The sequence below is a fragment of the Engystomops pustulosus genome, chromosome 6, assembly GCF_040894005.1.
Source record: "Engystomops pustulosus chromosome 6, aEngPut4.maternal, whole genome shotgun sequence".
NCBI lineage: Eukaryota > Metazoa > Chordata > Amphibia > Anura > Leptodactylidae > Engystomops > Engystomops pustulosus.
Genome location: NC_092416.1, coordinates 77,189,086 through 77,206,057, shown reverse-complemented (window position 1 = coordinate 77,206,057; position 16,972 = coordinate 77,189,086). Strand labels below are relative to the sequence as shown.

Here is a 16,972-nt window from a genome sequence, read left to right as displayed (position 1 = left end):
TAGTTATAGTCTTATAGAAAGGAAACAGTATTATTATAAGATTCATTCTTGTGTATATGAGTTTTATAGTTGTTACATTCTTGCACCCAAGAGCATAGATAGCAGAATTCTTGTACATTGGGGCAGTACACTGTTACTTACTGCTAGGGTACATTCACTGTAAGTGAGCTAGGGGCAACTCAGCAGGAGAAGAGTACAAGGAATATAAAATCTGCCCTTTGATCTAAGACATGATGTACGAAACATACAGAATAAATAGGTAAAGGTAGTAAAGCTTTCTTATATCATCCTCTCCTTGTGTAATACTATCAGTCTATAGCTTTATTTCTGCACACAGTCATGTGCTGCCTCTGCTGTTTGCTCTGGGTAGCTGAGGAACATCTTCATCACAAGGCTTGGAGACGTGTGGGGAATCCTTTGGGCCAGTCCTGGCAGTGATTCTCTCAGTGTTTAGCAAGCTTCATGCAAACAGTTTTGGAGTCTTTTGGCTTCCGACCACTAAAAGACTGGAGGGAGCTGTAAAGCACAAAGATGTCAAACTGCTTGTTACCCACCTGTCTGAGGGAGCTGTGCGGACAAGACTCGCCGCGTTTAACCCACTCACTGTCTGTCAGGAGTTCAGCCTAAAGGGGAGCCAGATCTTCTTTGAGAGAAGTCAAATTCAGCATTGGGAACTAGTGAGCTGGAAAGCGTGCAGTATAGGATTTTTCGGAATCCACGTAGTTTGCCTAATATAGCCAAAGGCCAGATCAAATGTTTGAGTGCACGGGGGACATAATCAGTGACTATTAGTGGTAAAATTAATACTTGATATAATCCCTATGATCCTTTTCGATAGACATTCTGAAATCGGGACCCCCTACAATAATCCTTCAATAAGATGACCACTAAATGTTTCCTTACACCCTCACCATGGATTAACGTATATACTCGAGTATAAACAGAGGCACCTTACTTTACAACATAATACTGGGAAATCCTATTGACTCAGGTATAAGCTTTGAGTGAGAAATGCATAGGTTACAAACTCCATTATAATTATATGTACAGCAGCCTAACCCTGTAATGAATTACTCCATGCAGTTTCCCCAGAAATTAAATACCCCATACAGCCTCCCCAAGTAATGAAATGCCTTGCAGCAGCCTCAACCAGTAATGAAATATCTCATGCAGCCTCCCCGAGTAATGAAATGCCCCATGCAGCCTCCCCCAGTAGTGAAATAACACATGCGTTCTCCCCCAGTAATGAAATGCCCTGCAGCAGACCCCCCAAGTAATGAATTTCCCTGTAGCTGCCCCCCATGTAAAGAAATACCCTGCAGATGCCCCCCAAGTAATGAAATGCCCTGTAGCTGCCTCCCGAAGTATTTAAATGCCCTGCCACTGCCCCTCAAGTATGGAAATGTGCTGCAACAGCAGCCCCCCTTCCCCCCAACAATTTGGCTTTTTTCAGCAAATTGTTTGTGTTGAAAAACTCGGCTTAATCATGAGTATATAAATACCTGTAATCTATAGGGAAATCTAGAAGAAAGTCTTTAGAAAGTTTTCCCAGATGAGAAATTAGGTATTACACCCTGTTCACTAACACAGGCTTACTGTAACACAAGACAAGACAGGATCCCCAGACTAAGTGATGCTCTTTGTAAACCACTCTTTCCTACAAGATGAAGATCTTGAACAATTGCATCCACTTTATCCATTAGGAATTGTTTAACAAGACACATTAAATGGGGAATCTAAACTGGCCTTTCCCTTTAAGTCCTGATTTGTGGGGCCTGAATAATCCTGACAGATCATTTCTTCTTATAAAGATCTACAAGAAAATTAATGATGACTTGCTCTACAAACCTCCTGATTAGACGTCTTATTCAAGGTCTTAAGCAACCATGCCGAATTATACGCAGCCGGTCCCTTTTATCGATCACATGCTCCATCCTGTTTGTTGTTCAAGAGACTTAAGATGCGGACTACACTGGAGCTGCGGAGAAGACGACAATCACTTATAACTAGTGACAGCCCAGTCTTCTGCTTTACTGATCTGGTATTGATCCAAGTAGCCGTTATCAACCATTAAACTCCAGAAACAGCCTGTTGGCGCTGTCAGACCTACTACATCACAAGAGGATTTTTAGAAATCTGCCAACACTCGATTAGGATCTATAGCTGGTTTTAGAGACTTGAGTCTTCCTCTTGTATGTAAATAAAGCTTGCTCAATGTATAATAAAAAGTTGAACAACTTACTAATAGCTGTCAGTTGGGACAGGCTGTGATTGTAAAATATACTGTTCATATTCACTGGCAGTCGCTAGGCATCTTAAAGTGGTGAGTGATTCTAACACAAAATAAATGAGAACGGCTTTAACTACAGGAGCATAGAGCATATTCCAGGACGTATGAAGGCCCATATGGATGCTGTGTCTGTAAATTAGTTGTTTATATGGCTATGCTTTATATGGTTACATGTGTGTATCACCCTGACACCATATGTTACGCTACAACTCTTTGGTTTGCCTGCTTTTGCAGAACAGGGAATGGAAGATCAAGAATGATTTTGTGATATCGGCATCTACCCAACAAAGGCCAACTGCTCGACTTTCCAAACAAATCTGCCCAGAATGATGTGAAATGACCAGATATACAGAACAAGAGATTCTGTCTCCCCGACTGATGTTCCGAATCAAACGTTACGTTAACTTATTGTGTTCTGTGCACGAACAGTTGCTGCATCTCCCTAATGAGACTCGTCTAATCTATGCTTCCTTGTGAAATGGTCTTACATGGAGAATGGAAAATCTCCTGTGCCAACAGCAACTGAACATCTGTTAATGCAATAATGGGTGCACTGATACGTTCTCCTGTTAGTAATGCGCAATGGTGGGATTTATTTTCATTTACTAAAATACATGGTTCATGTCCATCCTGCTCTGAAATAGACTATAAATCTCAAGAATGGTGATTTACTCTAAATCGCCACCTGCTGTACATACAATGCATGATGATAAACCCTCGGTGGGAGCGGCAGTCTATGTCATAGACCTCATAGTTCTTCTATGGCTAAAGTAAAATTGTCTCAGTTCATTCTCAGTTTCTAATGAACTTATTTCTATTCTCGTGACGGTAAACCTCACTTAGGAGGAATTGGTACCATTTTATGTGTAAGATTTTATGCTGCACATAGAAAAACCTTCCGTCTTTCTACCCTGCCAAATGGCAATGCTTTTTACTCCACGTAAATGTCTGCAACACGTAAAAAAGAATGGTGGATAGTAATTGTGTAGCACCATTCTGTTCCAGGAACATTTCAGCCAGGCCCTGGGTGAGTGCACGGAAAGCGATAACCTCTGCTTATAAATAAAGCAGCCATTTTATGGAGTGGAGGCTGGCACGTTCCTGGCTGTTGTGCATTTTATGAAGTGCCATAAATTTTTACCCTGTGATGGATTATTGAGAAAGGTTAATTGTGGAACAGATCGTAATCTCTGCAACAACCAGAAATTCTAATTAGCGATTGTTACATCGAGAAGATGCGGTGCAGCAAACTGGATCCAATGGACAGTTCCCAAGATGATGAAGATTATTTTAATGTAATGTTTAATGGGGGTGATGAACATATAAAATGTATATATATGATTACTATGTGACAAATCTCCTGCCCCGACACTTCCACAGTTGCACCTACCAAAGATATTTTGAAGTTTCTATGCTGCATACCTTTTTAAGAAGTCACAGTAAAATAATAAGTACAGTACAAGGCATATTCTTACTTTTATTGTCAGAAATGCTAAACTCCTAGTTGGTCTCTTGCCAGGCCCATAACTGTAACAGTGAAAATAAATGGAGTTGCCCTTTGCCCCTGGATAGCCTTGATGCCCAGTTTAAGAGCAGGAATTAAAAATGATGGATGTGCAAAAGACAGGGCTATGCGCATAGAGACCTTGGTACATGATCAGCTGTAACTATATAATTATATGGTTATTATATGTATCATATTATCTCATGTCCCATTAGATTTTATTAGTAGATCATTATGAATGTTATAAATCCATGTTTACTAAATATCCATTTATCATATTTTGTAAACATAAAACCAGCTATAACATCATAATGTCACTATATTTATCTACTTTTAATACAATCCGAGCCTCTCTTCGTGTTTGGTGAGACGTCTCGTCTGCAGGATACATTACCTTATTGCGGTATCCCTCTTTCCAATCTCCAGAATCGTTCTCAAGCCTGGCCGTCTGCCAGATATAGCTAGGAAGAGAATGGAATCTCAATCAGTGATTGATGCGCCTGGCAAGAGGTTTTATGGTCTTTGGCCACAGTAAGCACCTTGCACTCATTGTCAATTTCCAACTAAAAATAGTCTGTGGTTAGAGAAGGTATAAATCCACTAATGTTTACGATGCAGAGAGCCCACAGGGAGGATGCAGATGGGCGGGAAGCCTGGGCACCATCTTCCTACTTTCAAACCACAACATTGCCAGTACTGAAAAGATGTGTTTCCCGCTTGTTCAGTTGTCTAGATCCAAGAGTACTTAAGAGATACCATTGATTAGAGGTTGTATTACTGCAGGGTGGATCCACACGGATTTGACATGCTGTGAACATTCAGTTAAGACCGGATAACCTTCGTACTTCTATGGGGTTGTACTTCAATTCATAAGAAAAATGCATCTCTACATCGCCAATAGGTCAGTTCTCTGCAACTCAATGTCCGATCCATGAAACAAGATTTTAGTATATCTAGTTTAAATACCTCTTTTGCGGGGAACAGTGTAAAAGCTGCTCTTGTGCCAGAGGCATTCTTACCATTGGGCCAGACCGCATTAGGTACTATTAGGAGAGGGAGGTCAATGCTTCTTCCCGACATAGATCCCCTGCAGCAGCCACCACTATAGGAATTCCTAGAGAGATTTTTACAGTGTATAAAAATTTAAAGTGGTTTTCCAGTTCCAATGTATTATTGACCAATTAATGTCAAACTGGACAAGACTAAATGCAGGCATTTGAAATCCAATTACTCTGCTTGATTCTTATCTCCACTTATATCTGCCATTGGGAGAAGTCAGAAGCCTTCCATATATATCAGCGGGCTAAGCCATTACATGCCTATTGTGAACAACTAGGATAAAGAGAATTAACCATAAGCTCAGGGCAAGGACCTCAAAGGTAATTTTCTCCGAAATAGTGCCTGTACCACGTGCCACACCAGAAAGGCAGCGGGAGATCAAGGAGGTAAATAAGTGGCTCAAAAGTTGGTGTAGGAAGGAGGGGTTTGGGTTCATGGAGAACTGGGCTGACTTTTCTGTCGGCTACAGGCTCTACAGTAGGGATGGGCTGCACCTCAATGGGGAGGGGGGCGCTGTTTTAGGGGAAAAAATGGCTAGAAGGTTGGAGGAGTGTTTAAACTAAAGACCTGGGGGGAGGGCAACTACACTTGTGCAGGACAAATAGACGGTGTACATAGAGAGCTGGGAAGAGTCATAGTCCATGGGGGAGGAAGGGGGGCTGGAATGAGATTGGGGAATAAGGACAAAAGGAATACGGACAGGAAAAACCATATAAAGTGTATGTACACAAATGCCAGAAGCCTCACAAACAAAATGGAGGAACTGGAACTCTTGATGTTGGAACGGAAATATGATATAGTGGGTATCAGCGAGACATGGCTGGACAGTAGCTATGACTGGGCTGTTACTATAGATGGTTATAGTCTTTTTAGAAAGGATCGTATAAATAAAAAAGGGGGAGGGGTTTGTTTATATGTGAATTCTTGCCTCAAGCCCGTCTTGCGAGATGACATCAGTAACGCAAATGTGGAGTCCCTATGGGTGGAGATAAGGGGAGGGAAAAAGAATAATAAAATATTACTAGGGGTTTGTTATAAGGCTCCAAATATAATGGAGGCAGCAGAGGAAATGCTGATAAGTGAAATGGATGCGGTTTCAAAGCATGGTGAAGTACTTATCATGGGGGACTTCAATTACCCAGATATTGACTGGGGGGCAGAAACCTGCAGGTCCTTCAAAGGTAGCAGGTTCTTGTCAACAACAAAAGACAATTACCTGTCGCAACTAGTCCTGGAGCCAACAAGAGGGGGGGCACTGCTGGACCTTATCCTTACCAACAGACCTGATAGGGTATCAAAACTACAGGTTGGGGGGAACCTGGGGAATAGTGATCATAATATCATTGATTTTGTATTACGCTTTACTAAGAGCGTTAGTGAAGGGGCAACCAACACTCTAAACTTCAGGAGGGCAAATTTTCATCAACTAAGGGAAGACCTTAAAGGCATAGACTGGGATAATGCTCTCAAAGACAAAAGCCCCCCCCCAAAAATGGGACTTTTTCTCATATATTCTGAAAAAGTCCTGTGAGAAACACATACCTTATGGGAAAAAGCATAAAAGGAACAAGAAAAAGCCTATGTGGCTAACTAGTCTTGTAAGGAAAGCAATAAGCGAGAAAGATAAAGCGTTTAAGGTGCTAAAACGTGACGGTAGCGATGAGGCATTACGGGATTATAGAGAGAAAAATAAATCCTGTAAAAAGCAGATAAAGGCCGCAAAAATAGAGACTGAGAGAAATATTGCCAGGGAGAGCAAAAATAATCCCAAATTATTTTTCAAGTATATAAATGATAAGAAATTTAAAACAGAGAGTGTGGGTCCCCTTAGAAATAACATGGGGGTCATGGTGGAAGGAGATGAGGAAAGGGCCAATCTACTGAATGTCGCCTTCTCAACTGTCTTTACCCAGGAAAATCCCCTGGTGGAAGACACAATGAGGAATAATGTAAATTCTTTTTATAATGTCAACAGTTTAACCCAGGAAGAGGTACGGCGCCGCCTCGCAACCACTAAGATAGATAAATCATCTGGCCAGATGGCATACACCCCCGGGTTCTGCATGAATTATGTACGGTGATAGACAGACCGTTATTTTTAATATTTGAAGATTCACTGAGGACTGGTTATGTTCCACAGGAATGGCGCATAGCAAATGTGGTACCAATATACAAAAAAGGATCAAATAGCAATCCTGGAAACTACAGACCCGTAAGTCTAACTGCTGTGGTGGGGAAAATATTTGAGGGTTTTATTAGAGATGCTATCCTGGAGTATCTCACTGTGCACAACCTTATAACCCAGCGTCAGCATGGGTTTATAAGAGATCGGTCCTGTCAGACTAATCTGATTGGTTTCTACGAGGAGGTAAGTTCAAGACTGGATCTGGGGGACGCTGTAGATGTTGTATATCTGGACTTTTCAAAGGCATTTGACACCGTGCCACATAAAAGGTTGGTATATAAAATGAGACTGCTGGGAATAGGAGAAAATCTGTGTATCTGGGTAAGTAATTGGCTTAGTGATAGAAAACAGAGGCACATGGCACATTCTCAGATTGGGTTGATGTTACCAGTGGAGTGCCACAGGGGTCAGTATTGGGGCCACTTCTTTTTAATATTTTTATTAATGACCTTGTAGTGGGTTTACACAGTCAAGTTTCAATATTTGCAGATGATACTAAGCTGTGTAAAGTAATAAATACTGAGGTCGATAGTTTAGCATTACAGAGGGATTTGTGGAAGCTTGAGGGATGGGCAGAGAAATGGTTGATGAGGTTTAATGTAGATAAATGTAAAGTTATGCACTTGGGCCATGGAAACAAAAAGTATAATTATGTTCTAAACGGTCAATTACTTAGTAAAACTGAAGCTGAAAAGGACTTGGGCGTATTGGTGGATGGTAAACTTAATTTTAGTGACCAGAGCCAGGCGGCTGCTGCTAAAGCAAATAAAATAATGGGATGTATCAAGAGAGGAATAGATTCTCATGATAAAGACATAGTTCTGCCTTTATACAAATCCCTGGTCAGACCACACATGGAATATTGTGTACAGTTTTGGGCACCAGTGTAAAAAAGGAATATTCTTTCTAGAATTGCCTTGTTTTTATTACAACTTGTTACATCCCACTGGATGGATTATGTTTCGAAATTACGAACCTTTAATGCCTTCGAGATGTAGTAGAAGTATGGCCACTGATCATGCAACCTGTATAGGTTTCATAGGACAACACCTTTAAGAAAGAATATTTTACTTAATATGAGTTGTCCTTCCCTTAGCATCTCCGTCATCTTCTGGCCCTATCTTAGCAGCTTACTAAAGCCCTGCTGCTGAAGCAGCCACTCACCTCCAGCCGAAGGCACCTATACCAGGATGTGAGAAACCTCTGCCGAACACCATCCAAACAGCAACATTGAACCAGTTGATTGTTTCCTGCTTTCGTGGCCATTACCGTGTTCCAGAATAAATAACTGTGAGTTTTATGGTTGACATCTCTTGTCTCAAAGTGATCCCTGCGTAAAGCTGCTAAAATCAAGGAAGTACCCTTTATCATCACCCAGGGATCCCTACACTTACATCATGGTTGCCCCAGGAAGAAGTATCATACACCTGAGTGGCCTGACAGGCCTGAGTGACTGAGTGACTGTCACCCAGAGGGGTGCTTAGCTGCTCTCCGCCAGCCACTGAGATACCAAAGGGAATCCAGCTACCCCCAAGTCCAGAAAGGCTAGGCACCGATAGGGGATGTTGCACACTGTTATGTGCAAATTCTCTGAAAAGAATCACTTTTTGCCAGAGATGAGTCAAACTAAAGATAAACCACTTGAGATGCCACTTTTATGGGATTTACAGAACCTACAACCATGGTTTTATAGTAAAGGGTAGACCAGGGGTCCCCAAACATTTTACATAGGGGGCCGTTCATGGTCCCTCTCAGACTGTTGAAGGGCCGGACTAAAGTTAAAAAATAAAAAAAAATAAGAAATTCCTCTGTACACTGCACATATCCTATACTGCTCCTCCATCATTAATTATTTCCTAAACTGCCCCCCCATCATTAATTATTTCCTATACTGCACCTGCATCATTAATTATTTCCTATGCTGCTCCTCCATCATTAATTATTTCCCATACTGCCTCTCCATCATTAGTTATTTCCTACACTGCTCCTCCATCATTAATTATTTCCCATACTGCCCCTCCATCATTAATTATTTCCTATACTGCCCCCCCATCATTAATTATTTCCTATACTGCCCCTCCATCATTAATTATTCCCTATACTGCTCCTCCATCATTAATTATTTCCTAAACTGCCCCCCCATCATTAATTATTTCCTATACTGCCCCTCCATCATTAATTATTCCCTATACTGCTCCTCCATCATTAATTATTTTCTATACTGCCCCTCCATCATTAATTATTCCCTATACTGCTCCTCCATCATTAATTATTTTCTATACTGCTCCTCCATCATTAATTATTCCCTATACTGCCCCTCCATCATTAATTATTTCCCATACTGCCCCTCCATCATTAATTAGTCCCTATACTGCTCCTCCACCATTAATCATTTTATTTAATGCCCCCATAATTAATATTTTTTTTATATTAGGGCCCCCCGGCCGCCAAAATATATATGCTGCTGGTTAAAAAAAAAAATACTATACTCACCTCTGACAGCGGCTCCCGTGTCTTCTTTCTTCGGGCTGCTGTCGGCCGGGAAGGGGTTTGCGCGGCCGCGTGATGACGTCATCACGCGGCCGTGCATCCAGGTTCAAAGAGCGTGTGCACCGGGGTTGTCTTCTGGCCACATCGCTCCACCTGTAATAATAGTGCTCAAGCGGCCGCATCGAGCACTATTCAGTGACGGGCAGGAGCTTCCTGTCCGGACAGAGGCTCCTGCACGACTGCTGTGACCTGCCGGGGCCTCAGCAGGAGCCGCTGGCGCTCCAAGCGCTGGATTGCGCGGGGGCCGGATAAAAACGGTCCGCGGGCCGTAGTTTGGGGACCACTGGGGTAGACTATTCATATCCAAGTAGTTAAACCATGACCATTTCTGATAATAATCGACAAGTTATGACCAGGACTAGATATGGATATATATGAGTAGTAGGGGGAAGACATAAAGTTTATAAAATTGACCTGAGTGACTTTCACTATAGGGGAGGTATCGTTGGAATTATAGCATAGATGATAGTTTAAGGACATTTACCATAAGGGGGGGGAGATGAGTGGCATACACGTGACACTAGGCAGTGTTCTTGGTGCACTATGGCACTTTGGATCTGTAGTTTTATATATTGGAGATAACATTACACAGTTCATCCGATGCCCTATGGCTTCAGAACACCATAAAAAGCTGACCTTCTCTTACATGCAGCAATGTGCTCTTCTCATAAATGTTCATGACCATGAATTGGTTCTAATAGGAGACTCATGGACTTCAGGTGTTATTGTGGCCTGTACAGAGCAGCATTGGTCATTGATGACCCTTCTTGACCTTCTTGACAGCTATTGTTCCTTCCATGAATCGCTTTTACGGGATTTTCTTCCCCTGATTACCTCAATTTCTGACTATAAAGCTCAACGTGAATGCCATATAGAGAAGCACTGGCGGGCTGGGAACATGTAGTGAATTACTCATCTATTTTTGTAGATAACATTTCCTTCCTTCACATGGTGGTTGTGAATTCATGTGTGAACCCAAGACAGCAATGAGGGAAGCAGAGAAAAAGTGGAAAGTGGTTTATAAAGAAATTCCCTAGGAGTCTGGTAAATTAATATGTGGCTGAAAATAAGGTTATTTATACCTCAGCCCAAGCAGGTGATAATCATTGTATACGCACCACGTGTGAGTTATTGCTTGAAAGCCCCCATTCACTTTTCTACAGGGACCAGAAAAAGGAGAGGATGCAGGATCTCAGTGACAGGCTATACTCATGTATCTTTCCTACAAATCTGTCTCCTTATTATCTGCTCATCACTCTGGAAGGTGCAGGATGACTCTAATGATCCATACATTACACATAGACTAAGATTTTACCAACCTTCACTATGGCACTAGGGCTAAGGATGTACACCTGAGACAACAGAGGGAAGTCTGTAGATTTTAAAGGATTATACAGGTAGTAGTGACCTCAGCTCAACTTGTGACAAAATAATTCTTACTCGCCAACTCATCCACTCCTGTTAAAGGGAACCTGTCAGAAGAAATTGACCCAATTAAGCACTACCAGTATGTTGTGAGGATATTTACACCTTGCATGTTTCCTTAAATGATCAGCACAGTAGTATCATCCAGAAAATCACGCCACCACACTGAGCTCTAAAGAAAACATGAACAGAAAGGTGTTTATCTGCTTGACAACATAATGGTAGTGGGTTTTTTTTCTGTTTGTTTTTATTACCTCTACGTCCTCTCTAGCTTCTGAGAAGGGATCAGATGGAGGGGGGAGTGGGGGTTGGATTGGGCTTGGCAGAATGTTATGGATATTGTATATTCTACTACTGTTTTGTATGAGAATATTTTGAAAGTGGTATCTTCTTTATATTTTGTATTGTTGAATTAAAAAAGAAAAATGGAAAAAAAGGCCCATGCCAGCACCGGGCATTGGGCATCCACATGTATATTCACATATTTTTCATAAATCAACAGCTCTTTAGATGCAAAACAACTTTGCTTATTATCTTTGTTACCTATATGGAACAGTTTCCTTGCAATCCCCCTCCGATTACCTAGTTGCTGCAGGAGCTGCTTCCCCTCCATGTGCCAATAAGCCCTGGAGTCCGTACTTTGTTTATAGTTTGCTAATCAGATGGTTTCATGGGAGGGTCGGGTCTGCTGCTTCCTGCAGACAGGAGAGGAGGTCATGAAGCAAAACAAGAGAACAGAGGATGCGTATATGAACTGAAAAAGTAAAACTAAATTTTATTGAACAATAACAATCACATACAATATATGGGGAAGAAAATGATTAAAAACATCTAATAATACACCAATGGGGGTAACAATGCAACACAGGACCCAGAGGCATCCATGGGACCTGTATCCCTATAAACCCGCAGCCTGAGTAGACAACAAGACTAGACCCAACAAGCAAAAACATGCAACGATACAAAAAGAAATATATACCAGATGATAATGCAAGTAATGGTACAAGGAGTCTAGTTTTCCTTTGGGGTTTTTCCTTTACCTCCTTTTCCTACAGTTTTTGCCCTGCCCCTTTTGTCTGTTACTTGTTGCCATTTATGTCCTCTTGGATTGGGCTGCAGTCATCAAATCACTGGTGGGATACTGGCACAAATGCAGTGGAATATGCTGCTGCCCTCCATTGTAAGGATATGTCAGGAATCCTCCTGATGTATCCTCAGATGGCAAAAACAGGATTTGAGAGAAGCCTAATACTGGCCTCAGCAGCGGGATGTAACTAATGCTCACTGCGAGGGCGATGTCACCATTGATCTTTTGAACAGCTTTTAACATGGGGGTAGACTGGGGGACTGTCTGCCGGTTTAAGGAGTTTTATGCATTCAAATCTATAGTATCCCTTTATACTCCTTCCGTATCTTCCATATTTAACACAAGTTTGGAAAATAGCCTTGCTGATGACCTCCTACACTTTACTCAGTGGAACTGAAGAGTCAAGGCTAATTCATTGTTGCTGTGACTGCCACATATACCTGACATTTATAGCTGATCATTGCACTGCTAAGGTTAGTTTCACGTTTCCTAGAGACAATTTGTTGTGTTTCAGGGGGGTTAAAATTTAGAGTAAGGAGATCACATTGTCTTCTGGATGACGATGATGGGAAAGATGATAAGAAGTAGATGATGCCCTCTTCTTAACGCTTTAACCTGTCTGCTTCAATTAATTAAAACATCTTCCTTCGTATATTCTGTATATTGTGAATTCTTGACATTCTTATCTGCTACCTTTGTCGATATTAAGTCAATAAACCAGTTAAGGCTTCATTTGCATGTGGCAGATTTATTGCCATTTTCATTTTGTCCCCAAAGCATGAGGGTATGGGCAGAAAGTGCAGCAAACCCTAAATGGCGTCAAAGCATTTCAAGCATTACATATGGCTTCATTATCCTTGCACCATGTTTGTGTGATAGATCAATACTTGAATCTAAGCTTGTCTCATATAACATGCTATAAGTAGAATCATTTCTTTGCAGTCACAGGGCCATATGAATCCCTTTCATCTTCTTGTGATGATAGAATTGTTGACCATTGCTTCCTCCAGGTTAATCAATAATTGTGTGATTGTACAAGAGACGTCTTACATCACACAATACAATTTCTACCTCTCATTGTCCATCGCATCTTCGTCCTGTAGATGCCTCAATCAAAAGGTGGCGGATATAAAGGGCCTGGAGTCAAACACTCGAGGCAGACGCAACGCCAGACCACACAGACCACCCACCGCAATCATCTCTCCCAAAGAAACAATCAATTCACCAGAAATACTTCCAGAGCAAACATGTTATTAAGTTGTACTCCACACTATTGCTCATTTGAGGGTTCCCAATTTAAATAAGACTCAGATTATTATTATAATTTTTTCATGAAGGAGATTTTTCTGTTCTGAGCGATGTCGATAATAACATTCAATTTTTATGCAAAAAAAAAAGGCTCGCCATTCAATTCATTTTTAATTCATTAGTAGTTTCTAGGCGTTGAATCCATTTTCTGAGCAGTATACAGAGCAGTGTTTTATGTTGTAGGGAACAGTAGAATTATAGAAATATGACACATCTGCATTGTCTCGTTTTAAAAAGCCATAAAGCTGCAGCATAATGCACAGTAAAATAGCTACTGCAGTTGCCCCAGAAGCAGGTCCAGTACTGTATTTTTCAGACTAAAAGAAAAAATCTTGCTAAAAAGTTCCTGCCTCTTATTGTCTGAAGGTCAGGAGGACCAAGCACTTCCAAACCCTCCTGACCGCTATAATGGAGATAGGGGGAGACACTGACATAGTGCTTCCCAAAAAAAAAGCCTCCACACTGTTCTTTCCTTCACCTAACCACATCCTGACTGTAACACACAGGATATCTCATTTTGCATTAGGCAATAGGTAAATGGACAACATTTCAATTGAATTCTATAAAGATCATTCCATTCCCTACCCTTGAAATGTGAATACCCGCAAAATGAAAGTATTATACAGGCGGTCCTCTACTTAAGAACACCCGACTTACAGACAACAGATAGTTACAAACAGGCCTATGGATGTTGGTAATTTACCGTATTTTCCGGACTATAAGGCGCACTTAAAAGCCTTGGATTTCCTTGGAAATCCAAAATGCGCCTTATAGTCCGGTGCGCCCTATGTATGGCACAGGGCAGCGGACCATACTTACATAGGTCCCCGCTACCGGAGACAGCAGATCTCCAGCGGGAACTGCAGACCACGCGGCACAAACAACTTCTGCCGCGTGGTCTGCAGTTCCCGCTGGAGATCTGCTGTCTCCGGTAGCGGGGACCTATGTAAGTATGGTCCGCTGCCCTCCTCACCCTCCCCGCTCACCTTCCCCGCCGCGTCTGGGCGTCGCGTCTCGTCCCGTCAGGTCTCCGCTCCGCCCCCGGACCTCCGCCACGCCCCCGGACCCTGCGCCTTATAGTCTGATGCGCCTTATATATGGAATTATTACATATATAAGGCGCATCGGACTAATGCGCCTTATATTCCGGTGCGCCTAATGACACGGAAAATACGGTACTGTACTTTAGCTCCAGACTACAATAAACAGCTACAACAGTTATCAATGGTGTTCTTATGACAACCAAACATTTTTAAAATCCAATTGGCACAGAGACCAAAAAATTTTGTCTGGGGCTACAATTATAAAATATACAGTTCCAACCTACATACAAATTCAACTTAAGAACAAACCTACAAAACCTATCCTGTACTAAACCCAGGGACTGTCTGTATAACTGTTTTGAAAAATATTCTGAAAAAACAGCCAAAATACCAATACATTCTGTACCTCACTGTAGATTCTGCACAGTATGAACTATCATTGTGTAGATAGTGAGTAAAACATGGTTTTGTTATGAGACCACCAAACTCTCCTGTGCATGGAGAAGACCTCTAAAAGGATGGACTTTCCATGCCAGTTATGTATCTGCTGTTTGAGGGACTAGAAGTGGTTAAGGCCATTACTCACTGTTGTTTTGGCCACATCTTCATCTACAATGACATGACTTTGGATTTGCAAAACCATATATAGCTTAGTGGACTTGTAACTATTAAAGATGCCAATGTGTGATTACATTAATAATGATTTATCTGTTCTCTTTCCATAGGTCAATCCTCTTCCTTTACCCAACAACCGCAGGACCAAGTAGTGGTGGCTGGGAGACCAGTGAGCTTACCGTGTGCCATCCCTGGTTATCATGGTGTTGTACTGTGGATCAAAGATGGATTGGCACTAGGTGTCGGAAGAGATCTTTCTGGTAATGAACACTAATAGCATCATAGCTATGGGATGTCATTTTTGTTTTTTAATTAAACAGTTTTATACTCTTAGATTTATTCCCATTTAGATTGGTATACATTACTTATTCATAATTACTCTTTGAGGGTCCTATGTTCTTCAGAATTATAAACCCCAAATTAGCTATCTTGAGTAGACCCCTATAAACCTAAACCCAGAGTCTTGTACTGGAGATCCTCTACTATATTTCACAGCCATACGTCCTGAATATTGTGTTTATCTGCTTAAGACTTTGGCTGGCTAGAAGAATATGGTGTGGTGAGGGGGTATTTAAGGGTAATCCACCAACAGGATCCTGGAATATAAACCGACATTGGTCATGTGATCCTATGTGCCTCTTTGTTCTGGCCTCATTTTGGTGAAAATAGGGTTTTAAAAATATGCAAATAAGCCACAGGGGCTCTTGTAGGCATAATCGGAGCACCTCCGGGCTCCATCTTCACTTAATTATGTACATCTCTTTGCAGGGCTTACTGCCCTTCATCTTCCTCCTCCTCCAAGCCCGAGAAACGGAAAGGTCACCCAGCTCTTGCCAATGCCTAGTCGTGCCGCGCATGCATTCTGGCTGGCCGGTGGAGGTGTGAAGTAATTCCTGCAAAAGGGTATACATAATAAAGTGAAGACAGAGACCCTCCAGCTCATTTGCATACTTTCACCAAAACAAGGCCATAAAAAAGTTAATGAACAGCACATAGGAACTTGTAAGTGACACTGGTTTGTATTCCAGGATCCTGCTTGCTACAGTTCTGTTAATGGGGCTTCAAGACAGCAACTTTAGAGGAAAGTAATGGTGCTGCAAATGCTTACAAATTATTAACTTTGTTTCTAAGCATTCAAGGATACATCATAATCTAATGAACTTTATATTTGGTTTAGGCTATCCCCGATACTCTGTTGAGGGTGACCACTCATCTGGAGAACACCACTTAAAAATCCAACGCGCAGAGCTCCAGGATGATGCATTATATGAATGTCAGGCTATACAAGCTGCCATCAGATCACGACCAGCCCGGCTCACAGTGTTGGGTAAGTCACTTCTTCATTGTATTACTTAAAGTTCTTAAACTGAACTCTTACCTAATATCCGAATTTTAAGTTTACTGAACTTTTAACTGAGTTGTCCATCCATGACAGTTTTCCTTATATTCAGGATATCTTGAAGCAATACAGGTTGTTCCATTCACAACACAATGGTGCAAGATGCTCTGACCACAGACTCAGATGACAGCATAATAAGTTAAGAAAATAGGTTTTTCTTGGATTCTGAGTCTGAAGCTTATTATTAGTAATAGCTGTGGAGCCACCATTATTCCTGTTCAAATTGTATTATTTTCAGAGTGACAATAAGATATTAGAGAGTAAAGAAGAGAGACTTCTTCTGACTAGATAACTGTATTATAGACCCCAGAAGAAACAATCAATAGTAATACAGACCAAACAATTGATAAGAATACTGGGGGATATTTATCAGGACATTTAAAATGCTTGCTTATTGATAGCAGTTGCAATTCTTTATCCCAATCTGCCACCTTCACGCCAATGGGGCGTGAAGGGCCGCAAAGGAGGCGGGGGTGCGACTGGCCGGGAGTAGGCCCGCACGGGGCA

At 41.6% G+C, this 16,972-nt stretch overlaps 1 protein-coding gene across 2 annotated transcripts in view; it reads left to right on the top strand.

Moving 5' to 3' along the window:
- Positions 1–16,972, top strand: part of KIRREL3 (kirre like nephrin family adhesion molecule 3) — a 535,939-nt gene that overhangs the window by 346,973 nt on the left and 171,994 nt on the right. For both annotated transcript variants that reach the window (XM_072156677.1, XM_072156678.1), the window contains exons 3-4: positions 15,177–15,326; positions 16,244–16,393. In XM_072156677.1, coding sequence (XP_072012778.1) covers positions 15,177–15,326; positions 16,244–16,393 — 300 coding nt within the window. The remainder of the gene's footprint in view (positions 1–15,176; positions 15,327–16,243; positions 16,394–16,972) is intronic.